Raw genomic sequence first — 18011 nt, 5'->3', positions numbered from 1 at the left:
GACAGAGAAAGGCCTTTCGTTGCCCCTTTCTGGCCATGTAGAGACCACCAGTATTGGGCCTAAGAAAATTACATGTTTTTCTGGGATAGAAAAAGAAACAAGGAAAGGACACATCTCTGTCCGTTCGGTGCTTCTTCCTAGTACCAGGTAGTTCTGGGCTCTCCTTCCTGCCCCCCAGCTGCCTAGGTACAGTGAGGGACTAGGGGCCCAGAAAGCCACTTCACCAGGTCATCAATGGCATCTTTCACTGCTGTAAAGGACAGCACCACCACCAGGGGAATCACCGTTGTGTACCATGCCAAGGAGGAGATCTGGGGAATCAGCTGTGAGAGGGAAGGGGAGAGAAACTTGGGTCAGAAAGCTTGAAGGACAATAAATTCCCCCTTATCCCCACTGCCATTTTCACCTTCATGGGTTCATAGTAAATTCAACTATCTTAGTTGCTTTTCACTTTTTGCAGCCTTCATATAACCCCCCAAATATTAATATCTCCCAAAAAAGGATGAACGAAGAGGAGACTATAAATTGCTACCTATCTGTCTGGAACTCCACTACATTTGCCTTGATAGCAGCGGGCCATTTCTCCTGTGATACTGAAATGAAGGTGCTGGGGCTTGGGGGGTAAGAGTGGGCATGGGAAAACCACATACCTTCCCACACCCCTTCAGCACAAGGGGGAATGAGATGACGTGTCCCTCTCTCCCAGCCTACCCTCTCTCCTAGCCTACCCTGCCCTGCTTCCTTGCCTGGAAGCAGGTACTCTTATGTTCTAAACCATTCTCCTTCCTTACCACTCCCACACATTAACTTCTGTCAGGGAGGTGGGGAAAAGGAGGAGGAATGGAGGTGCAATTGTGGTTGGGGCCTCCTATGGTCAAGCTGAACGGTGACCATGCTTCCCTTCCTGGGGACACAGTGACCTTGTCTCGTTCCTCTTGTAGAGGCTTGTTTCATCCTGGCTAATCCAGGCCACAGCCACTCTAGAGGACCGGGATGAAACACCAGCCATTCATTTGCCTGTTATCTAATGAGAGAAGACATTTCTCAGCTTAGGGAAGAAAAGGACTAATGACACAGCTGACCCCAGAGAGGTTGATAAAATGCTCTGTTTCCCACAAGGCAATACCTGAAAGATGGACAAAATGAGGAAATATGCGTTTGCAAGTCTCTGGAACTGTTCAAATAGGTTCAGGGGCAAGAAGTTAAAGACATTGTATTTTGAGGTCTTGATGGCATTGCTCTGTGAGTGAAAGAAAACAAGTATAATTAGAGGAACAAAAGACCCCTCCACCTCCCAAGCTTAACAGAAAAGACCAAAGCCACTCTGTGAAATGGTAAAAAGCCACAGTTCCCCCACCAAAGGGAGGGGGAGAGGGAAGAAGTGTTTGTCTCCCCACCTTTCCTTTTGAGGCCTAGAGGATGCAAAGATGTCAAGACTGATCAATGGTAGGAGGGCGGGGTGGGGACAGAATGTTTTTCTGTCCTGGATAGAATTCTTTGTTTATTGATGCTATTGATAATAATAATAATAAAATTAACAATAAAAATGTAAGCACTTATTGAACATTTACTATGTGTAAGGCACTGTTCCAAGCATTTTATATGTAGCAACTTATTTAATCCTCACAACTACCCTAGGAGGGGAGAACCATATGGTACCTTTTGGGGATGAGGAAATTGAGGCACTGAGGTTATTTGCCAGAGACCACAGTTAGTTGCAGAGTTGGATTGTGCTGTTCCCTGAGACTCACTCCACTTGTACAGCCATCCAAATACTTTCCTTTCTTGGAATCAGAAATCCTTCAGTTCCAGCTTATTGCTGGCCCCTAAGGTCCTCCTCTGCCATAAGTAGCAGGCAAGTTTGCCATTTGTATTAGCTTTACTCGAGAGCTCTCTAATGAAGCTTTTCTCAGTCTGGAAAACTCATTTTGCGGTGTCTTCACATGCTGGAGGCCATGAAGGTTCCTACTCGGGTCGCTGTCACCATTGGAGAATCACTTGCCCCTTAATTGCAGAGTCTGAATAGTTTTGGCCGACATCTAAGCGATTATTTTGCTGAGTGAAAATGGGAACTTGTTACCTCTTCAATTCTGATCTCAAGATGTTGACAGGACCGTCTTACATTCTACCTTTGGGGCTTCAATCATTTGACTTAAGATGTTGGAGCTTGAATTTGAGAGCTCAAGAAAAGCAGAAGAATGAGACCAAATAATTCCCTAAGAACAGGACTTTCCCCCCACTTCCTCCATCTATAAGGCCAAAACCAAAAGAATAAACCCACCTACAGGCCCGCAGAACAGATACTGTTCAAATATGAAGATTCTTGCTGGGCCTTGCCTTGGAAAGGCATCAGGGTCCTTCTCTTGGAGAACCAAAATCATTCAGTGTTAAGGCTAAAACTTGCCTAAGAAGGCTAGACAGGCTACCCAGCCAAGACTTGCCCAAGATCTATTTCCCAAAGGAAGAGAAGCTGGAATAGCTTAGCACTTAGGAGTTTAGACATCCAAACTAACATTAAGATTTCCTTTGTGTTTCTCCATAATATTTCCAATTAATAATCAATCGAGGAGAGGGGTGGGATGAGGGAGAAGATAAAGGGATTAGAAAGTACAAATTAGTAGTCACAATATATACCATGGGGATATAAATACATCACCATGGGGATATGAAATACAGTTTGGGGAATGTAATCAAATGTAAAGATTTTGTAGGGAGTCACATGGGTATTTGTCTTATTAGGGAGACCACTTCATAGACTGTGTAGATGCCTGACCACTGTGCTATACACCTGAAGCTGAAGCTGAATAATAGTGAATGTCAACTATAATCACACACACACACACAGTCACAGGATGTGGAGTACAGCATAGGGAATATAGTCAATAGAATTGTAACAGCTACATATGATGTCAGAGGGGTAGGAGACTGGGCGTGGTTATCACTTTGTGAGGGGTGTAAATGTCTAACTATTACATTGTTTTGTACACCTGAAACTATAAATTTTTAAATATAACTAATCAAACGCTACACATTTTTCAAGGCTTGCTCTGTTCATAGCCCTATGCTGGGCTATTACTAGGAGAGGCTGAAAAAAATTTAAACAAAATCTATGCCAGAGAAGCTCATAGGTTTGTCTTTGAGTTCTAATTAAAGGATCTCTAAGGATCCTTCTAGCCCTAAAAGCATGTTATTCTAACATAGAAATGGTTTTCTTTGATCATAAGATACTCACTGGATTTCTCAGTGTCTAAGTTCAGAAGGTTCTAATACCTGGACTAAAAGATCTGTTGCTTTACTGAAGCACCTGGTTTTGATTTCCCATTTGATTTTATAGATAATTAATGTATTTCAGGTTTCTATTCACTTGGGTAGCATTTGTTTAGCAAACAAAGACAAAAGCCATGCTGATTCTTTCTCAAGATAGAGAAATCAAGATTCTTTCTCAAGATAGAAGTATCAGTACTTCTTTACTAACTTGGCAACTAGAATGTTTTGCTCTACTTTTAAATGTCAAACCAGAAGCGTTATCTCAAGAATGTAGAACATCTGCTCAATTATGAACTTCCTTAGTGTTTAGTTCTTTTGGTGTAGGTGATAAAATTTTTTTTTAATTGAAATTTATTGGGGTGACAATGGTTAGTAAAATTACATAGGTTTCAAGTGTACAAATCTGTAACAAATCATCTATGGTGATAAAATTTAAACATGATGGAGGAGGTAGGTTTTGGTTTGGTCTGTTTATTTATTTATTTGGGCAATGATGACCTGACTGATGGCTAAATGGGGGAATAGAGGAGAACAGAAAGCCAAGGACATAATGAGAACCAGTAGTAAGGGGTTTGGAAGAGGAAAAGGAGTAGGAACGGAAGAAATGAGAGAAATAGGAGGAAAATGAGTAATGGGTAGGACCAGGGAAATGAAAGAGTTCTTAAACATGTAAGAATCAGTCAAATATGCTTATTCATGAGCTATTCAGCATATGTTTATTAAATGCCATTTATGTGCCAAACATTGTGATGGGAACCGTGGTACGGATTGAATGAGAGTTGAACCCATTTTCCAAGGGGTAATAGTTTCTTGGAAAAAGAGAACTAACATTTTTCACAGGCATAGATAACTCCTACAACGACCATGTAAGGTGAACATTATTATGCCTTTATTTTTTATTTTTTTATTGATGAGGAAACTGAAGATCAGAGAAATTAACGTACCTAAGGATGCAAGGTTAGAAAGGAGAACTGTGCTCAAATTCAGGTCTGTCGGAGGCCAAAACCTAGTTTTACTGCACCACAATCCTGCTTATGCAGAGGAAAAAGAGGAAGAAAACCTGCCCCCATGGCCATACCATAAACATTGTTTTTATCCAGAACTTTTCTAACTCAGAAATCATAAACTGATATCCTACAGAGGCTACAAATATGTATGGCACAGAGAGTGACAAAAAAATGTATACACATTTTAAGAAAGGAAAAAACTGTATTAAAATTGTAATATTCAATATATACCGATATCTTCTGCAATTACAAGAGATGCTCAAAGTGGTTACCATCAATGTCCAGACACGTATGATTACGTTCGCCAACTACTGCTTGTGCAACATTGACCAGTGTCCATTTGTATACATTTTTTGGCACCCCCAGTATGTCTATTTATATACTTATTAAACCCTCACTTAACGTCTCATTGATAGGCTCTGCACCTTTAAGTGCAACAACATATAATGAAACCAATTTTACTATAAACTAATTGATATTGATAAATAATCAATAAATCGATAAATTTGATAAATTGATAAATTGATTAATTGATAAATAAGAGTTAAGTTTTTACTGCAGATTATCAATATTATAATGAAACAATGTTATTTGAGGACATGCTATGTATACAGATATATGTAGCGCATGTGCACAAAATAACATGTATAAAAGCATTGTTTGTAATTGTACAAGACTGGAAACCACCCAGATGTTGATTTATAAGAAACTGGTTATGGGTGGGGGGTGGGTGATGAGGGTAAAGGGGATCTAATATATGGTGATGGAAGGAGAACTGACTCTGGGTGGTGAACACACAACGGGATTTATAGACGATGTAATACAGAATTGTACACCTGAAATCTATGTAAATTTACTAACAATTGTCACCCCAATAAATTTAATTAAAAAAAAAAAAAGAAACTGGTTACATAAACTATGTTAAACCTGCATAGGAAATACCATGCAGCTGGAAAAAAAAAAGGAAAAATCTATTATGAAACAATGATTATGAAAACATCTCCAGGACATATTGTTAAGGTCCAGAATAGTGTAAGGAAGGGGGAAAATAAGAATATATATTGTATTGGCTTTATTTGCACAAAGAGGCACTGATGAATACACAAGAAACTAACAAAAGTGATTCGCTATAGGGAGCAGATATAGGCAAGTATGGGGTGTTAAAGCATGACTTCTCAGTATATACTTGTATCTGTATGAGTTACTGATTCATAAATAAATAAGTGAAAAATGAACAATAGAAAATGGGCAGACATTAACAGGCAGTTTCCAGAAAAAGAAATACAAATAGCTAATTAACATGAAAAGATTATTGATCTCACTCAAAATTAAGATAGATAACAAAATGTTATTTTTCATCTAAGAGCCTGGCAAAGATGAAAGAGACTAGTAAATACCCAATTTGGCAGGAATATGGAGCAGTGAGCAGTCTCTACCATAGGTAGAAATATAATGGATATAATCTTTATAGAGGGCAATCTGGCAGTATGTATCAAAATTTTTAATGTGTTTTCCTTTTGACCATCCAATTCACTTCTAGGAAACGCTCACATATTCACACCAAATATATGCCAAAATATACATATAATAGCCCATTCAAGACTATTTATCACAGCAAAACACTGGAGACATTTTGTTTTTTGGAGGCGGTATGAATGAAGACATCTTGAATGTTCATCAATAGGAAACTGATTAAATAAATTAAGGTGTATCAATATAATGGAAAACTATGCCTCTATTAAATGAATTGGGTAGATCTATATGTATTATAATAGATAGCTGTCTAAGTGAAAAAATAAAATTGTGAAACTATGCTTTCATTTGGATGAGAGAAAGCTACAGTGTTTCTTTTCTAGGAGTTATACATAAAACCCAAAATTTGAGATACGTTCTCCCCTGAGCGTAGGTCACCGGATTAATCCTGGTTCTGAGCCCTCACAGCACCAGCCCTCATTGTATAGGAGTGTGAAGGAAAGTAGAACTTAAGTTATAGGACATACATCTACAGTGAAGTTCCTGCCCCACCAACAAGGGGAATATTAGGGAATTCCAGCCCCTTTCTGAAATAGCCAGAGACCTGATACTCACTGGATATCCAAGCGTACTGTTGAATTCTTTGTTGTTGGCTCGCAGATACCTCTCTTGTTCTAAGAAAGAGGAGAGAAATAATGAGAAGGATGCCCCTCTGCAGACCAGCCTGGCATGCTGGCTGCTAGTGAAGACTTCACTAGATCCTCTTATCTTCTCACTGAAGATATCTGTCTGCAAATGGAATATTGTCTCTGTGTCAAAGAATCAAGAAATATAATCAAAATGAAAATTCTCCAGTATTGAAGCTGGGAAGGCAATGGGACAGGGAATTTCTGAGTTCTCCACTGTGAATGCTTCCCGTAATCCTAGATTATCTCTCCACAGACAACAGGATGGCCTGCGTCAACACTGCTGCCAAACACAGAAACCCAGCCCCCCCCTTCAGTCAATTCCAACACCTTATTTTAAGACATCTGAGGTTCTTTCTGCAGCCTTTGCTAAACTTGCTTAACTAAATTTAAATTAATAAATTACTACTGAGTCTCTATTTCACAGAAGCCAGTGTGCCCAATGCTGTGGGGGGATAAAAAGATGAGTAAGACAGAGTCCCTGACTTCAAAGGACTCATAGTTTAGTACGAGTGAGCCTGATAACCAAAACACATGACAAAAATCATCACATCAAAACACACAGGTGTTATGAACTGTTATAAACAGTGAGCCCATTACCATGTTATGAAAAGTCGTAAAAATATGTATTAACAGTTCTTTCTGCCCTGCATGAAATATTCCTGTAGTCTCTTCAATTCTTCATTGGCTCAACAAACATTTACTGAGTTCTTTACAAGTGTCAGGTCGTGGGCTAGGCCTTAGGGTTACATCATTCCTGACCATCTTGGGACTTCTAGTCCCGGTGGGGAAGACAAACATAAAAGAAAACTTCAATCCAATGTAAGGACAGTGATAGAGGCAGGAATGTGGTGTTAGGGGTGCACAGAAGAAGGGATGGAAGTCAGGGAAAGCGGGATAAGGAAGTATTCCTGGAAGAGAAGATGCTTGAATTACTTGGACAATACGGTGTGAGTGCTTCCCAATTCTCTAGATCCTGGATAGTACATAGACCAAGCAACCTAGAGTCTGTCCTGAGGGTTGACATTACTGCTGAGCCTTTTACTTTTGATAGTTCTAGAAATTCCTAGACTTCGTTTCCAAAGAATTTGTCTCCTCAGAGAATGAGTTCTAGCAAGCCCTCTGCTTCTGCATTACACTGAATATCAATTTTGAAGCTCTTCCAGCCCTCTAAGGTCCTCCTTGGCTCATGGCTCCAAGATTAGAAAGAAATTTCCTTCCTTGTCCTCAAAGATTCTTACTCTAGGCTATGGACTCCTACTTGATCTTGAACTCACTCGCCTCAGCCCTCTAAGAAGTCTCTGCCTCCAGGTCCTAGAAACACAATTCTGCAATTGTTTAATTTTTTAAAGATATAATTCATCTAACATAAAATTTACCCCCTTAAAGAGTACAATTCAGTGATTTTTAGTATATTCATGAGTTATGCAACCATCACTACTAATTCAGAACATTTTCATCACTCCCAGAAGATACCCTATACCCATATTCCCAATTCTCCCCTTTCCCCAGTCTCTGGCAAACGCTAATCTACTTTCTGTCTTTATAGATTTGCCTATTCTGGACATTTCATTAAAATAGAAAGATATGTGGCTTATTGTCATAGTTTGCTTCATATAGCATATGCTTTGAAGGTTCATTCATGTTATATAGCATGTATTACTACTTCATTCCTCTTTATGACTGAGTAATATTTTACTGTGTGGATATAATACCTTTGTTTATCCATTCATCCATTAATGAACATTTGGGTTGTTTTCATCTTTTGACTTATGAATAAGGCCGTTATGAACATTCATGTACAAGTTTTTGTGTGGACATGTTTTCATTGGCTATTCTTGTCTATTCTCTCTTCTAGATAAACTTTGGAATCCCTTTGTCCAGTTCCCTCAAGATCGGAGTTTTGGTTAGAGATGAAGACAAAGAAAATTTTATTCACTAGAATCCTAGGGATAGAGTGAAAGTGGGTTATTAGAGGAGACAGACCTACTTCCCATGGGAAGAACAGCCAGTTGTGGAAAACAACACTGCATTTCATAGGGGGCTAAGATTATAGCCCCCTTTGGAAAGATAGCTGAGGAGAGAGTGAATGACAGACAGGGATCTTTATCGTTCTCATGTAATTTTCTCCAGTCCTCTAGTTGTCAGCAAAATTACTAAACATCATGAAGTCAGAACACGAGTAACTTTCTTATAGAAAATATCTAAGGGGCCAAAGTCTGTACATTGGGCAGTATAAAAACAGAGATAATTATGAAGAAGTTCAGGGATATACACAAATTGTGGGAAAGGTGAAACTGGGATGGTTGGCTACTTTTACCCAAGGATTTGAGAGTATACAGATTTGGATTACACAGATAAATTTGGGTGGAGTTGACATTTTTGCACTATTAGTCCCCCACCCAGTAACATACTGTTTCCCTGTGAAGGAGACGGAGAGAGACTTGTTGGTATAACCCTGGGAAGCACGATGATCGTGTCTGTATCATCATCTTGCTAGCAGTACACAAATGAGTAGCTGTGAGTCTTCCCTGGGTCAGGTTTACCGCCCGGCGCTGAAGCTTGCTGTTTGTTCTGCTGGACTAGTGCATTTCTTCCTTGTTTCATTCTTGTGATTACTAGCATTAGCTGATGAAGGAGGCGGGAAACTGAGATGGGATTGATAGCATGTTTTGTTATGTCTTGTTTTGACTAGTGAGTGGCTTACCTACAGCACTGTGATACAAGAGCTTCTGCTAACTGTTGTAGGTTGGGTTATCCAAAGCAGTGGAACATGTATGGCTCAGATGACTCAGCGGCATCTAGGATGTGGGGCTGCTGCAGGGGCTATGCCTTTGTGCAGGGGCTTCCTCAGCGGCCCAGCTGGCTTGCCTGACTAGGCAGAGTACCAGGCCACTATTGGGGTTTCTACCGGTTTCTACCGAGATTCTCCAATCCCTGAGCAGGCTAATTTACTACTACCATGCTTCCCCGAAAATAAGACTGAACCGGACAATCAGCTCTAATGGCTCTTTTGTAGTAAATATTAACACAAGACCCAGTATTATATTATATTTATTATATTATGTTATGTTGTGTTACATTACATTACATTACATTATACCTGGTCTTATCGTAAAATAACACCGGGTCTTATATTAATTTTTGCTCCAAAAGACGCATTAGAGCTGATTATCCGGCTAGGTCTTATTTTCAGGGAAACACGGTATGTTCAGACTCAATTTGCTCAAGCATTGGTGAGTAAAATCAGTCTCTCCCATACAATTTGTCCCTCTCACCATATCCAACAGACCAGCACAGCCTCTCCATTTACCCAAAAATATTATTTTATGACTATAAAGCTCTAATATTTTCTTAGCGAATTTCATATTTATTATTAAACTTAATCCTAGATATAACCATTTATTTTTAATTTAATAAAGATCTAATAGGTTTTCCCAGCAACTTATCTGGGTACAACGGACTATCCTCTATTCTCTCTGAGCCCACCAGTTCCAAGGGATGCATGGAGTCCAGGCTCTGCACAACTGAATACATACCTCCCTCTTTGAATTTAAAAGTAAAGCAGGTAGATCCCCAAGTTCACAGCCTGAGTTGGTGGAGACAGACTGACACTCCAAAGTGGGGCAGGATTAGCCTTCACCTAGTTCTGTCTCTTTGATACCAGACCTGCCATGAAGGAAGAGGAAGGAGAAAGGAAACTAGGATTTTCACCGGGCAAGAGCAGGGAGGAACTGAAGACTAGAAAGTCAGATTTCATAAGATGCCTTTAAAAAAGGAAAAGAAAGAATGATGAGGAAAATGGTTAAAACTTCAGTTTGTGCAACCATCTAGGAGAAGCACTAAAAGTCTGACAGAGAAAGAAGACGAGCTTAAGGAAAGAAAGTAGCTAGTCATGTTTGAGATAATACAGGCAGGAAGAACGTTTTCACACTGATAAGACTAATTCAAGATTCCCTGGGGTTTGTGAATACTGTTGAGAAAAGACTGGGATGACTGTTTTCCCCATTACCTGGTAATTCAAAGTTTATTCCTGTTGGGCTGAAACAAGAGTGACAAAATGTGAATTATGGATGAGAACTTAGAACTAGAGAAGATCGGAAATCAGCTTAGACAAAGAGAGCCTAAGAGACCACCCAGATGAAAAGGTGCTGGACATGGAATTCCAGGGGTCAAACACTTAGCTCTAGCCTCTGGTGACTGCAAAAAATGCATTCTTCATTAGGAACTGTTCTTCAGACTGTTCAGCAAAGGCCTGGTTTCCCAGGGACCTGAGTTGGGAGCTCGGCTGGGGTTGGTAAAACCACTGAACTGAAAGGGCTAGACATCTTGTTGAAGCAAGGCAACTTGGTATTATAATATGGGCAGTGGCCTTAGAGTTTAAAAATATGGCAAGCTCCCATAGTGGTTAAGAACATGGGCAATTGAGCCAGGCTGCCAAGGTTCAAATCTCAGTTCTCCACTTACCAGCTGTGTTGCCTTGAGGAAGTTAGTTAACCTCTCTGAGATTCATTTTCTTCATCTATAAAATAGAAATGATAATAATACCTACCCATAAGGTGATTGTGAGGATTAATAAATTAAGGCATGCAAAGCATTTTAGAACAATTCATGGTATATTAAAAATGCTCAGAAAGTCTTAGCTGTTCTAGACTAGGCTCTGACTAAATGTTAAGTGACTTAGGGCAAATCACTTTCTATTTCTGGGCTTTAGTTTCCTCATGTGTAAAATGGGGTAGTAAAATCTACCTTATATGCTAATGTGAGGGTTAAATGAGATGCTAATTGTAAAGTGCATACATAATTCCTGAAACATCGAAAATGCTCATTCAATGATTTTTTTTGTCTTTTATGTTGTGCTATGTCAAGGAGATTCCATAAGCATCATTGATACACTTGTCTGTGCCCAAAATAGATTTTGCACTTTCAGCTATCTCCTGTGGATGCACTAAGCTGACCCAGCCAGTAGAGAAGGAAGGGTACAAAAGCCACAGTCTAGTGAGAGGAACTCAACTCAATTCCTTGGTGGGATGGTAGGAGAAGTGTCAAAATAGGAGAAGCTTCTGTTTAAGGATGTCTTTAGAGCTTTGATTCAAATGCCAGGGTGAAAAACTTAGCTCTTACAAATCTTGATGTAATTCAAACTCAGGTTTTAGGGATTAAACTACAGAGGGGTGGAGGTTAGCCTAGACAAGGAAATGGCAAAATCTAAAAAGGAAAATGAGCTCTGTAAGAGGAAACTAGAGTAACTGGTGTCCTGAAAGATAAGTAACCAGGAAGAAGGAGGAGGAAGAGAGAAAAAGGAAGGAAGGCCAGCTGGAAATCAGGCTTAGGAGGTTCTAAGAAAATATCCTGCTCACAGCGGGAAAGCAATCACAAATGGGATTTTCCAGATGAAGAAAGAAGAGCAGTGAGATGATGTTCCGGAGTGCAAGTTTCTAAGTAGTAGATTAGTCAAGGCCCCCTTCCCTTATAGCACCAGACTCCCAGCTCAATGAAGCCCAGCTGCTGGTGAGACAAACTCAGCAATGACCGCTTGCTGATATTCTAGATCAAAAGGCCTAGGTGATTTCTCCAGAGTTACCTAATGACTGAAATGTCCCTATCTCTAAAAATAAGTGAAGATAGTTGCCAGGGGAAGGATAATTGGCCAATTTCTGGAATTTCTGGTCTGATCAGTTAGAGTCCATTTACATTAGGAATACTGGAATTTCTTAAGATTCCAAATGATCACAATGTATCCTACGGCAGTCAAAAAGCATACTGAAACAGTAAAGCTATCAGTAAATTTAGTTAACCATACGGCTTCTAGTCTTGGGTACACAAAAAATTTATATTTCATCTCTCTAGACTGCATCTCTACGATATCTGGAATATAGCTCCACATGACATTTCCATCTAAATAACAAGACTAGCTAGGAGATGTAGCACAGAGTGATCGCAGGAAAGGCAGGGTCTGTGAGGCTACAGAAAAGGCTATAACTAGCTGACTCACCACCATTTCATTAAGTGTTTCTGGTTCCGTCTATCCACTGCTGTGTCTCATGGTTTACATTCAGCTCATTGATCATACTTATAATACCATCTTCCCTCACTACACAAAGAGCTCCTTAAAGGTAGAGACTACGTTTTTTAATTTTTTCCTTTAAATCTCTGTATCCACTAGCTCAGCATTAGGCCCTGGATTTAATAAAGGTTTGTTGAATGAACAAACGCACAAGTGAATAGATATTTAGAAACATGTTTTGTTAAATTGTGGTCAGATTTCTGTCCAACCCCTCCTCTGGAAGATAATCAGCTCCTCCTTGTGGGAGTATCTACACAATCACAGAACAGCTGGGCTGAAAGAGAAACACCAGCTAAGACCAATTCTTTGTCGCTCTTTCTGTGCAAAGGTCAGCAAACAGGAGGATACTCAGCACGGTTGAAGAGGTGGGTAGAGTGCAGTGTCAAAAAGACCTGGAGAGGAAGCTCAGTACCGTCTTGAATGTCACGAAAAGTCCGGTTCCTGAGCTATTATAGCTCTCGTGTTACCTCTGTCTCTGATCATCCCCTATCGAGTCACCATTTCTTCTGTCTGAGGTTAGCAGAAACAAGACTAGAATTGCTCAAAGGACAAGATACTGAAGAAAATCCAATAGTAATAAAATCAAACACACACACACCACCACCACCACCACCACCACCACCACCACCACCACCACCACCACCAAACCGTAATTTTTTAACAGGGTGACATAGAAGATTGGTTTGGCTGGCACAATTCAAGATGTGCTCAAAGCCATAGGCTCCACTTCTATTCCTCTTGGAGACCTTTGGTTTCTCCCCTTTCTCCTCCAAAGGAGAAGCTGACAGGAACGTCCTTCACATTACTCTAGGCAGATGGAAGTTGGGAGTAGTACTTGGCCATCCTGCCTTCATTTGGTATGTAGATCCAACGATTTCTCATCAATGTGGTAAAGGTAAAATCAATCATGTTTCACTGAACTGCTAGACATCACCTTCAGTGCTTCTCAATCATAAAACCTCCCTTGGGACAGGAGATGAGAGATTGGGTAAGTTATGTCAAAGGCCATCAGTTAGAAACAAAAAGCCATTCATACAAAACTGGATCTTAAAGTAAATCCTGTTGATGCTAAAGAAGCAATTTAACTGTAAGACATTCAAAACTTAATCCCCTTTATTTAGGGTTGCCAGATAGAGCAAATAAAAATACAAAACCATACTATGTCCCAAATATTACATGGGACATACTTATACTAAAAAATTATTCATTGTTTACTGAAATTCAAATTTAACTGGGAATCATGTGTTTTATCTGACAACCCTGCCTCTGTTACTGAAATTAGGAAAAGTCCCTATGAGTCAGTTCAATTGTTGGTTTAAATTTTTAAAAGAAACACCATTCTACAAACAAACTCTAAAAACTTTAGCTATCTGTTTTATGCTAAATAACTTTATTGAAATATAATACACATACCATACAATTCACTTATTTAAAATAAAATGTATAATTCAATGGTTTTTAGTACGTTCACAGAGTTGTACAACACAGATGTCTATTTTTGTGTTTCTTTAAATGTGGTATTGTATAGAATTTTACTATTAAGGCTCTGATTAACTTTCTACTCTACATGCCACAATATCTATGCCCTCCTTCCTGCTATTTCTTTTCTTCCTTTTTCCTGTTCCTGTCCTTTCCTTTTACTTTCTCCAAATTAGTTATTTTCCCTTTGTGATGACACTTTTTGCTTTTTTTTTTTCTAATTAAAATTTACTAGAGTGACAATGGTTAGTAAAGTTACACAGATTTCAGGTGTACTTTTCTGTAATACATCATCTATAGATCACATTGTGTGTTCACCACCCAGAGTCAGTTCTCCTTCAATCACCATATATTTGACCCCGTTTACCCTGATCTACTCCCCTCTTACACTTACACTTTTTTCTTTATTAATTTTTCAAATCAACCAAAATAGTACATAAATATATTTTAACTGTTTAAAATTCAAAATCAGAAATATATATAGAGAAAAAATATGAAGTTTCCTTTTCCACTCCCTTTCCCAAGGTAACAACTGCTAACAGATTGGTGCATATCTCTTGGGTCCCTTCCTTTTCAGGGTATTTACATACAAACATATACATATATACAAACACTGGTGTATGGGTGTTTTTTGAACAAATGAGATCCTACCATGTGTATTGCTCTGCAAGTTGCTTTTTTCCTTCCATACTATGTGTTGGAGATTTTTCCATGTCAATATATGAGTGTATCTCATCCATTTGAATTTATTACCTAGTATTACTTAAATATCTATCAGTATTTGTTAATTTTTATTGTGTTGTGGTGATGGTGATGATGGCAATGATGATTATTTGTAGATGTGTATGGATGGTAAAGGAGAGGGAAAGAAACAGTATAATAAATGGGACAGGTTTGCAAACTCTCCAGAACAGGGAGTTTTGCAGGCCTGTGCTAGGCAGGTAAGTTAGTAGAACCATATACTATATATGCAAATCAGTAAAGCGACAGTTCAAGGCAGGATATACATACGATTTAAAACTGAATTTTAGAGACTCAAAAAAATTAAAATCATATATCCATACAAAAACTTGTACATGAATGTTATAGCAGCATTGTTCATAATAGCCCAAAAGTGGAAACAACCCAAATGTCTGTCAACTGATAGATAGACAAATTGTGGTCCATACAATGGAGTGTTATTCAGCCATAAAAAGGGATGAAGTACTGATACAGGCTGCAACATAGATGAACCTTGAAAACATTAAGTGAAAGAAGCCAGTCACAAAAGACCACATGCTGTGGGGGGATGGGTGAGAAAGGTGAAGGGATTAGGAGGTACAAATTGGAGACAAAACAGTTACTGGGATGTAAAATTCAGTATGGGGAATATAGTCAATAATGTGTAAAAACTATGTATAGTGTCAGATGACTACTAGGCTTCTCAGGAAGATCACTTCTCAAATTATATAAAATCCTAACCACTGCACTGTGCACCTGAAACTAATATAAAATAGTATTGAATGCCAACTATAATAAAACACACACACACACTGGGGGGTGCCAAAACGTGTGTACAAGTGTGCTCAGACAGTAGTTTGCCATAATCAGAAGGGTCTGGGCACTGATGGCAACCACTTTGAGCACCTCTTGTAATTGCAGACGTCAAACATGAGTTGTATTCATCTTTTGTTATCTGTATATATTGAGTATTACAATTTTAATAGTTTTCACATGTTAAGTGCACACGTGTATAAGTGTACACATGTTAAGAAAGGAAAAGTGTGTGTATACGTGTGTGTGTATTTATTTATTCACAGGATGTAGAGTACAGTATAGGGAATATAGTCAATAGTATTGTAATATCTATATATGGTGTCAGATGGGTAGTAGGCTTGTTGGGGTTATCACTTTGTTTGTTTGTTTTGTTTTTTTTTGTTTTGTTTTTTTTTTAAATGTCTTCCTTTCTTTTTTTTTTTTTTTTGAGAGCCCACTGGCGCATGTGGGAATCGAACCGGCAGCCTTCGGAGTTAGGAGCACAGAGCTCCAACCGCCTGAGCCACCAGGCCGGCTAGGGGTTATCACTTTGTGAGGGGTATAAATGTCTAGTCATTATGTTTTTGTGTACACTGGAAACTAAAAAAAGACCACATGTTGTGTGATTCCATTTATGTCATGTCCAGAATAAGCAAATCCACAGAGATAGTAGATTAGTGGTGATTCGGGGCCAGGGAAGGGGGGAATTAGTGGCGATAGCTAATGGATATGGGGTTTCTTTTTGGTGAAAATGTTCTATAATTAAACTAGGATCATGGTTGCATAATTTTGTGACTACACTAAAAAATCACTGAAATATACTTTAAAAGGGTGAATTTTATAGCATGTGAATTATATCGCAGTAAGACCATTATTTAAAAAAACTATAGAAACCAAGCACTATTGGAATTCATGAAAGAAAGGTAATGGTGAGGGTGAGAGGGTTGGTGACTAGAATTGCTGGAGAAGGCTTCACGGAGAAGGACTTGCACTAAATCTAAAAGATGAATATAGGTTCATTATAGATGCAGGGGGCAGGTATCCAGGCAGGAAGAAGAACTTAATGAAAGGTTTGGCACTGAGACTAAACGAGTTGTATGATAGTATACTAGGTAGGAAGAGCCTGAAAGAGGCAGGAAACGAAACTATAAAGTTAGGCCTTAAATTTTATCTGGTAGCTGACAAGGAATCTCAGAAAGATTTTGAGCAGGGAAAAATGTGACAAAACTAGAATTTCATAAAGATTAATATGACATATTTACAGAGGAACAGATTGCAGACATAAAGAATTAAAAGATTGCTGCAATAGTCAACACTTGACATGATGAAAACCTAAACTATGAAAGTGGTGAAAAACAGAAAGGAGAGGGTAAAGAAGATACTAGCACCAGTCAATATTCACTCTATGCATTCTAAGTTTTCCACCCAGAAGAGGCTAAGAGTCTTAAAAAAGGCAGAGGTACCTGCCAAATTACTTCGTTTACCACTGTTATTCTGCCAATTCATACAAAAAGGCCAACATCTTGGATGGACCAGTATCAATTGGTCACTGCTCAAAACAGTACAGCAGTAACTCTACCGCAGCAGGTAGGCCTAGCCTATCTAAAGGGAGTTAGGCCTGGGAAAATGCCTTCAATTATTTCTCATTGGTAAAACTTTTGAGTTTTGAGATAACCCACATTTATAAACGTTCATGCTCTTAATTATCTTCCTGAGTGAAAGCGTCGAGCTCACACAGATTATTTTTTTCACATAAACACTTACCTAGGGTTTACCATGTGCCAGATACTGCTCTAAGTGCTTAAAAATTCTACCTCATTTAATCCTCACAACATTCGTATGAGGTAGCACTATCATTAGCCTCATTTCATAGATGAGAAACTATAGCATAGAGAAATTAACAGATCTGCCCAAGACCACAGTAAGTGGTGCAGCTAGGATTCCAACCAAGAAAGTATGGCTCCAGGATCCATGTTCTTAACCACTATGCCTCCCATATGACTTTTCTTCAGAGCACTTATTGTAGATATAATTTGATATTTCTCTGTGCTATTAATGTGCTATTACTTACTAAAGGCTGTCCCTCACTAAACCATAATCTCCGTAAGAGCAGGGATTCTGTCTGGTTTTTGTTGCCACTGTATTGCCAGCAGGTAGCAGTCACTGGCATTCATTTGGTGATCAATACATATTTGTTGAATAAATGAATCAGTCTTTATGATGATTACTGCAGTTTTTGTTTGCCTTGAACTTACTACTCCCTAAAGTATTCTGCTCTCCATATACTGTTCTGTTCCTAAGAAGATGCAGGAGACACTGGTCAGTTAGTTTGTTTTCCTCAGTCCTCTCTCCTTCAGCAGTTAGGAGAATAAGAGATAACTCCCTGGCTTTCCCTTGGTTGGGAGTTCCCTGACTTACTCTTCCTGTGCCCTTGAAATGGATTTCTTTCTGAAACTAGAGGTTGTGCCCTTAGACTGGGCTCCCTCCAGGAATCAAACAACTGCACAAAGTAATGAA

General features: G+C 39.0%; 1 protein-coding gene across 1 annotated transcript in view; it reads right to left on the bottom strand.

The window, feature by feature from the left end:
- Positions 1 to 18011, bottom strand: part of LOC308505037 (phospholipid-transporting ATPase FetA-like) — a gene marked incomplete at its 5' end in the record, with an annotated part of 85218 nt that overhangs the window by 24500 nt on the left and 42707 nt on the right. Inside the window, 2 exons of the mRNA XM_081066696.1 lie at positions 225 to 323; positions 1127 to 1240. Coding sequence (XP_080922822.1) covers positions 225 to 323; positions 1127 to 1240 — 213 coding nt within the window. The remainder of the gene's footprint in view (positions 1 to 224; positions 324 to 1126; positions 1241 to 18011) is intronic.

The sequence above is a fragment of the Rhinolophus hipposideros genome (assembly GCF_964194185.1).
Source record: "Rhinolophus hipposideros genome assembly, chromosome: 11".
In the NCBI taxonomy this organism is placed as follows: domain Eukaryota; kingdom Metazoa; phylum Chordata; class Mammalia; order Chiroptera; family Rhinolophidae; genus Rhinolophus; species Rhinolophus hipposideros.
This window is presented reverse-complemented; position numbering and strand designations above follow the sequence as displayed.